General features: G+C 49.8%; 1 protein-coding gene across 1 annotated transcript in view; it reads right to left on the bottom strand.

The window, feature by feature from the left end:
- LOC142064950 (alpha-2-macroglobulin-like protein 1) overlaps positions 1–6,001 on the bottom strand; it is a 28,970-nt gene that overhangs the window by 3,428 nt on the left and 19,541 nt on the right. Inside the window, exons 26-35 of the mRNA XM_075110573.1 lie at positions 5,547–5,703; positions 5,236–5,310; positions 4,701–4,863; positions 4,078–4,292; positions 3,725–3,940; positions 3,488–3,612; positions 3,080–3,170; positions 2,262–2,330; positions 1,850–1,952; positions 1,682–1,723 (exon numbers count right to left, since the gene is read on the bottom strand). Coding sequence (XP_074966674.1) covers positions 1,683–1,723; positions 1,850–1,952; positions 2,262–2,330; positions 3,080–3,170; positions 3,488–3,612; positions 3,725–3,940; positions 4,078–4,292; positions 4,701–4,863; positions 5,236–5,310; positions 5,547–5,703 — 1,255 coding nt within the window. The 3' untranslated portion in view covers position 1,682. The remainder of the gene's footprint in view (positions 1–1,681; positions 1,724–1,849; positions 1,953–2,261; positions 2,331–3,079; positions 3,171–3,487; positions 3,613–3,724; positions 3,941–4,077; positions 4,293–4,700; positions 4,864–5,235; positions 5,311–5,546; positions 5,704–6,001) is intronic.

Genomic DNA, 6,001 nt, shown 5'->3' with positions numbered 1-6,001 from the left:
GATTGAGCGATTATTCAGGTTTCCTGTGTCTCTCCCAAACCAGGAAAATTGCATTTAAGACCTCCTGGGAAAAATAACATCACCTCTGCTCTCTGTGTGCAAGGAGTACATGTTCACACGCAAAATTCTGCCCCTGCAGTAGCAGACTTGCACAGGAGGAGGCAGAGCATGCACCAAGGCAGAGCTGATACCTGGGGGAGGTGACTATCGCACAGCTTGGAGCTGAAAGCAAGGGAGGGCTGGGATATGTTCAACAGTCCCTTTGGCCAACAGTTGCCTTTAGAGAACATTATCAAAAGCAATTGGCAAGGCTGTACCACTGAGGAGGGGTGAGTGGCTAGAGACTCAATGCACTGCACTACTATCTGGAGACTGCTTCAAAGAAGAGCTGATGGCACAGGAGCTTGCAGGAGGGCTGTCGCAGCATGTTCAGTTGCACTTTTTACTCCAAAGCTTCCCGAGTCCTACTGCAGGAAGTATTAGGAGAAACCACAGGAAGCATGAGGAAAGAGCAATAGAGGAGCTAGAAGATTTGCACATTGGCAATGGCAGAAATGGTATCATCATGGGCTAAGCCTGTAGTTCATCGACAACTGGCACAATGGCAACAAGGTCAGGGGTCATGCTTACTTTAATTCTTCTTCCCAGGTGTGTACGAGATATATGACACCCCACCTCACCCCAATCCAGGCCTTCACAGTGCAGGCACAACTGCTAGACTGTTGTGATCCCTCAGGCCATCCACTCAGAGGCAGGACCACATGGGCTCAAATTTAATGTGGGCTGTGTCTCAGCTGGGGCACTTCCTTCCATTCAGTGCCCAACCTGAAATATTGGGCAAAGGCAGGATTCATGGTGGGCCAGTTCCTCTTCTTTCCTTTAACACAAATTTGGGAGTTCCTCCACCCCTTTCTGAGGAACCATGTGCAGTTGTGGGAACAAAAGGTAAGCCAAACAATCCATGTTTGGGCATGGATTCGGGCATGATCCAGTCCTTCCATGGTTATTATCAGGCTGTGGAAGGTGCCTTGTCTTGGCTAGTAGTGGGGGTGGCTCTCTAGGCAGGTCCCTAGGCAGCACTCTGGCTGTGGGATGGTGTCAGGATGCAGCATGTACCATGTCAAGATTCTGTCTTATCCTTCCAGAAGGGATCTCTCCAGACCTGTCCTGGCTTCAGGCTACTACTAACAAGACATCCCCCTCCTGGCAGCTGTGTATGTTACCCCACAAGACAAAGTATTACATCTTCCCAGCTTCAGCTTGCTCCTTTGGCTCCCTGATTCCCCCTTTTCTACCCTACAATTAATATAGTGGGGGGTGGAGGGAATGGAGCCATGTCCAAGTCTGAGGGCCCTTGTTAGCACAGGCTGCTATAGCTCTGCATTCTCACTCCACGTGATGCTCAGCCCTTCCTTCCTCACACTCATTTTGGAGATGCTGTCCCTATCTCTGCCTCCTACCAGGGCCTTCCAGCTGCCTCCCTGGCTGCAAAAGAGCCCCCTTCCTTGTTCCACACCCCTAGCCACAGGCGACTGCCAGTTCCTCTTTCTAGCTGGATATATGCTCCCCACTGATTACCATCCTCCTTCCCACCTTTGATTGATTACATTTTCTTTCTCCCACCCAAGACCCATCATTTCCTGGCGCCACTGTTTGTGTCACACAGGAACTTGCTGCCTACCTCAACTACAGACAGCACTGTAGTCAGCCAAGGCTCGCTCCTCTGCAAAAGGAAATGAGGAAACCAATTACACACACATGCATTCACGCAGAGAAGAGTGCATATCTTTTCCCAGCCAGAGAACCAGGAACCCAGCTCCCAGCCCCAGCGCAGGAGGGAATCTGCAACCTGGCTGGTAGTAATCGTAGACTTTGATGTTCGCGGGTTTCAGGTTCTTCATCTGAATTACTTGTTCCAGTTGCAGAATGAAAGTCTGAGATTCATCGTTGAGCTTGGGGAGGTGAAAAGAAATTAGCAAGGAAGGGAAGAAAAAAGTCATTGCATCATCATCTTCCCTAGCTTGAACATTTTCTTGCACTAAATCTGTCTAATCCATTAGAGATTCTGAATTTTAGAAATGGAGTATGTGTGAGATTAGCATTAACCCAATGACAATGAAATTGGGCAAGCTTCCTCTGCCCACAGTTCTACCAGTGCTCATTCCCCATGCCTAGCCCAGCCTTGGGCTTCTCACACAGCTCCTTGTCCTCTGGCCTTTTGCTCTCACTGTGCCAAACCAAATGCTTTTTCTCCCACTTACCTTCTCCAGATAAATGTAGACCACATCAGCTTTCACTTCTATTTTCTTAATGATGGTTCTGCGCTCCAGCTGGGATAGGAAAGAATAACACAAGCAAATTTGTGAGCACTTAGGGCTTCCTGACCTGAGGGACCCACCGTTGTATTGAAGGGATTGTGTGGAGCTGGGCTCTGTGTGGAACTGTGTCTTTCTCATGCATAACAGCTTTAGTGATTATATCTTTTGTAGTCCCTCCTGGACATTCCTTGTGAGCATCTTGGGGATGAACTATGCTATCCTTGCTCAGTTAGAGGAATCTCCCACTCTGGGGACAAAAGGCCATGTGGATAGTACAATAGGATTGACGAATTGGTCAGCAAACAGGTGCAGGCATGAGTAAAGATTCTGGTTATTTCACTGGACTGACTGCTAGACTGCTCTTAAAGACCTGTCTGGGGGCTGCCCAAATAATTAATCTTTCAGTTTTATGGCTTAATTAGAAAAAGAATATTCTTTTTTGCTAGAACTAGAGACTCACTAAGAAATATTGTCTTAGAATTTCTGGCAAACAAATCCTGGTGTTTAGCACACCCAGAGCACATTTTGTTCCTGGCCCAAGGCAGAATAGTGTCAGTGGGAGAAGCTGATCTTTCTCTGATCTCCTGTAGCCAACCCTTGTGGGCCCTGCATGGAAATGAGAGGTTTTGGTTCAATTGCAACAGCAAATGGCCCCCAATAATTTAGTTATCTCATGGCCTGTAATGAACCATTCCCAAGAGGATCAAGCAGGTGGGACCCGTTCACCACAGTCACTTTTTTTTTTATTCCAAAGTCCTTACCAACACCCTAGATCCAGGAGCCAGGACGAATCCAGACAGCAGGGAGACCTCCACTATTACCATGTTGGATGTGACTCTGCTCCCAATGTAGCTAAAGAAGAAGAAAGAGTTGGAGGGTCTCACTGTGAGAACAGTGCCTTCCCAGCCCCACTTCCCTCCACCACAATACCCTGTGTCCAGGACCCTGAGCCAGGTAGCCCATCCAGGACTGGGGACACAGCAGCCACTGCTTCCTCTTGCAGGAGGTAACCAGCACCTTCCTTCCCCACCCCTTCCACCTACTAAATTCAACCTCTGTCCTGTCAGCCCCAAGTGCCAGGTCCCTCCATTGCAGCCTTGAGGCTTTCCTGGCTGCTGTCCCCAAGCACACTGGGTCTTGCTGGAGGAGGGAACAACCCTTGAGATCACCTGGCAAGGATGTGGACAGTGAGGACACGTGGATTGGCCTGGCTACAGTTGGTCAACTCTGTGTGGACACGCAGAGTGAAGGTTACAGCAGCCCGCGGGGGAGGCTCGTGGTACCTCAGCACTGTCTGCAGGGTGAGGACCAGGAGGGGAGAAAACAGGCCAGTCATGATCTCATGCAGGGAGAAGAGGCATAGCCCTCCACCTCTCCTCTCTCCCACGCTTGTCCCACCACCTCACCTGAGTGAAGACACAGCTGCTGCCATGGACCTGCACCAGGAACTGCCCCGGTACCTCTGTCAGTTCTGCCTGCTGCACCAGCAGCCGCTTCTGGCGGTTGATTTGGAAAGCCTTCCCAAAGGCCCCCTGGGATTTCACCCTCACCAGTGCCTGGCCTGATGTACTGAATGTCCTTGCTGCATATTTTGCTAAGGCTTGCAAGGCAACAACTGTGTCCTAGAGAGGAAGAGACAGTCACTCCTCTGAAAGCATCAGCTCTAGTGAAGCTGACTTTGAGCAGGAAGACCTCAAGAGGACTCACCCTGCCAGCCTCAGGTGCAAAAGGAGCTACTCCACAGGGAGCTACTTGTTACCTGGGTAGAGGCAAAGCCACCATAGGCGTTCTGCTGCCGGGTCAGCCATGCCACAATACCTGCTGCAGTTGTCATGTCACCTGCATGCACCCGTGGCTTAGAGAGGTATGCCAGGAGCACATAGGCTGTCAACTCTATATCCACTGACTGAGTACCAGGCCAGAAGTCTGTGGAAGCTGGAGAGCTTGGCTTAGGGCTCCAGTAGATCTGTCCTCCTGCAGAAGGAAAAGGAGCATGTAGGCTATCTGCAGAGGACATAATTGGAGGTTCAAAGAAAACAAAACCCAGAGTGCTTTCAGGGCTCCTTCAGCTCATTCCCTGCACTCAGGTCAGGATTGCTTTCTTCAGTTTATTCTCCAGGGCTGCTTCTGGTCTTAACTCATGGATTCCTACCTCCTCCCTCAAGAGGATCTAGAAGTCCTCTAGGCTGGGGAAACTCTCTGTGATAAGTCACCCTCACAGCTTGTGAAATAACGTATTTTTAGTCACACAGTTCAGTTACTGCACAAATACAAGGCATATGTACAAATACATTCATTTTTTACCACTGTAGCTGGGCATACATTACTCCAGATCCCAGCAGATGAATAAGAAGCATTACTGCCCCAACCAGCAGTCAGCACCTGATTTGATGGCCTGTTCCTCCAGTTTGTACAGCAGCTCCTGGGTTGTCTCATAGTCCCCAGCCAGGGCAAAGGCATAGGCCAGCACGGCTTCTGTGTAGATGTTGGTGATGTTGTGAACCACCTGCTGCAGACAGTGGAGGGTAGTCTGCATGAGCTTGCCCTGCAATGGGAGAAGAGAAACATTCCAAACTCTGACAGGGGCAAAACAGGGGGCAGAAGACCTCATTCCAGGGAGCAAGACTATGTCTTCCTGGTGTAGCTCCAGAGAAAGCCATTAAATTATACATTCTCTTGAGAAAACACACAATGCAGCCTCAGCGTGCACTGGGAGCCATAGCCACCATGCCAGTTTTACAGCACTGTCTCTTTTGAGGAATGACTTCAAAATTTGGCCAAACATTGGCTCCCTCCCAGCAGCTCCTTACCTGTTCCTGGCCTGGAGAATGCCAGCATTATGAGCTGACATATCCCCATAGCGGTGTCCAGGCATGGGAGCATACAGGAGAGCATGAGGGAGCAGGAACTTACTCACCTTCAGCGGCTGACCCAGCTCCAGCAGTGCTGCAGCGACATATGCCCCCAGGGAGATTTCATCATCTACACTGCCCTGTGAAGGGAATGCACCTTTCACTCTCTCAGTGGTGTCTGGAGGAGGCAAGCAGTGAAACCCCACACGGAAAAGCATTCCTTTCATGTTCACTGCCCCATACCCTGCTCTCTTTAAGGCTGGTTGCATGGGTTACAGGAGTGATTTTCCAGGATTCTTTGGGATCCCACAATCTTTTGCTGTCACATCTGTCCAGCCATTCCCCAGCTGTGCTGCCTGGCTTGGCCCTCATTTACCTTTAGGGAGGAGTGAAAGAGGCTCCCTTTGGTGGCAAAGCAGCCACTGGGGAGCTGGTGTTGCTCTAGCCAGTGTAGGGCATCCTGGACATTCTTGTCATCTACATAGATGTATTTTCTGGCTTGGCCAAAAGTCTTGACTACAAAAGCTGTCAGCCTAGGAAGAGGACGAGTTGTGAGAGAAAAAGAAACACAAAAATGGCAGAAAGTCAAAGGCCTCCTGGTGGTTGTCTCTGAAGTTAATACTGACATAGTGGGGTGCCAAAAAAGAGTCATTTTCATACAAAAAGGCAAGCTAGAAGTGGAGATGGTCCACAGGACCCACGTGGCTCCTCTCCCTCATCCTGGCTCCACAGATGTACTACTCATCTACTACTGCTTTACCCAGTTATTTCATAGGTAAGAAGCATCTTACCCCTTCTACTTTTACCCATTGCATTTCATCTCCCCCAGAT

This window comes from Phalacrocorax aristotelis, chromosome 1 (genome assembly GCF_949628215.1).
Source record: "Phalacrocorax aristotelis chromosome 1, bGulAri2.1, whole genome shotgun sequence".
Taxonomy (NCBI): Eukaryota; Metazoa; Chordata; class Aves; order Suliformes; family Phalacrocoracidae; genus Phalacrocorax; species Phalacrocorax aristotelis.
Note: the sequence above shows the minus strand (reverse complement) of the source record. Positions and strands in the feature narration are given on the sequence as shown.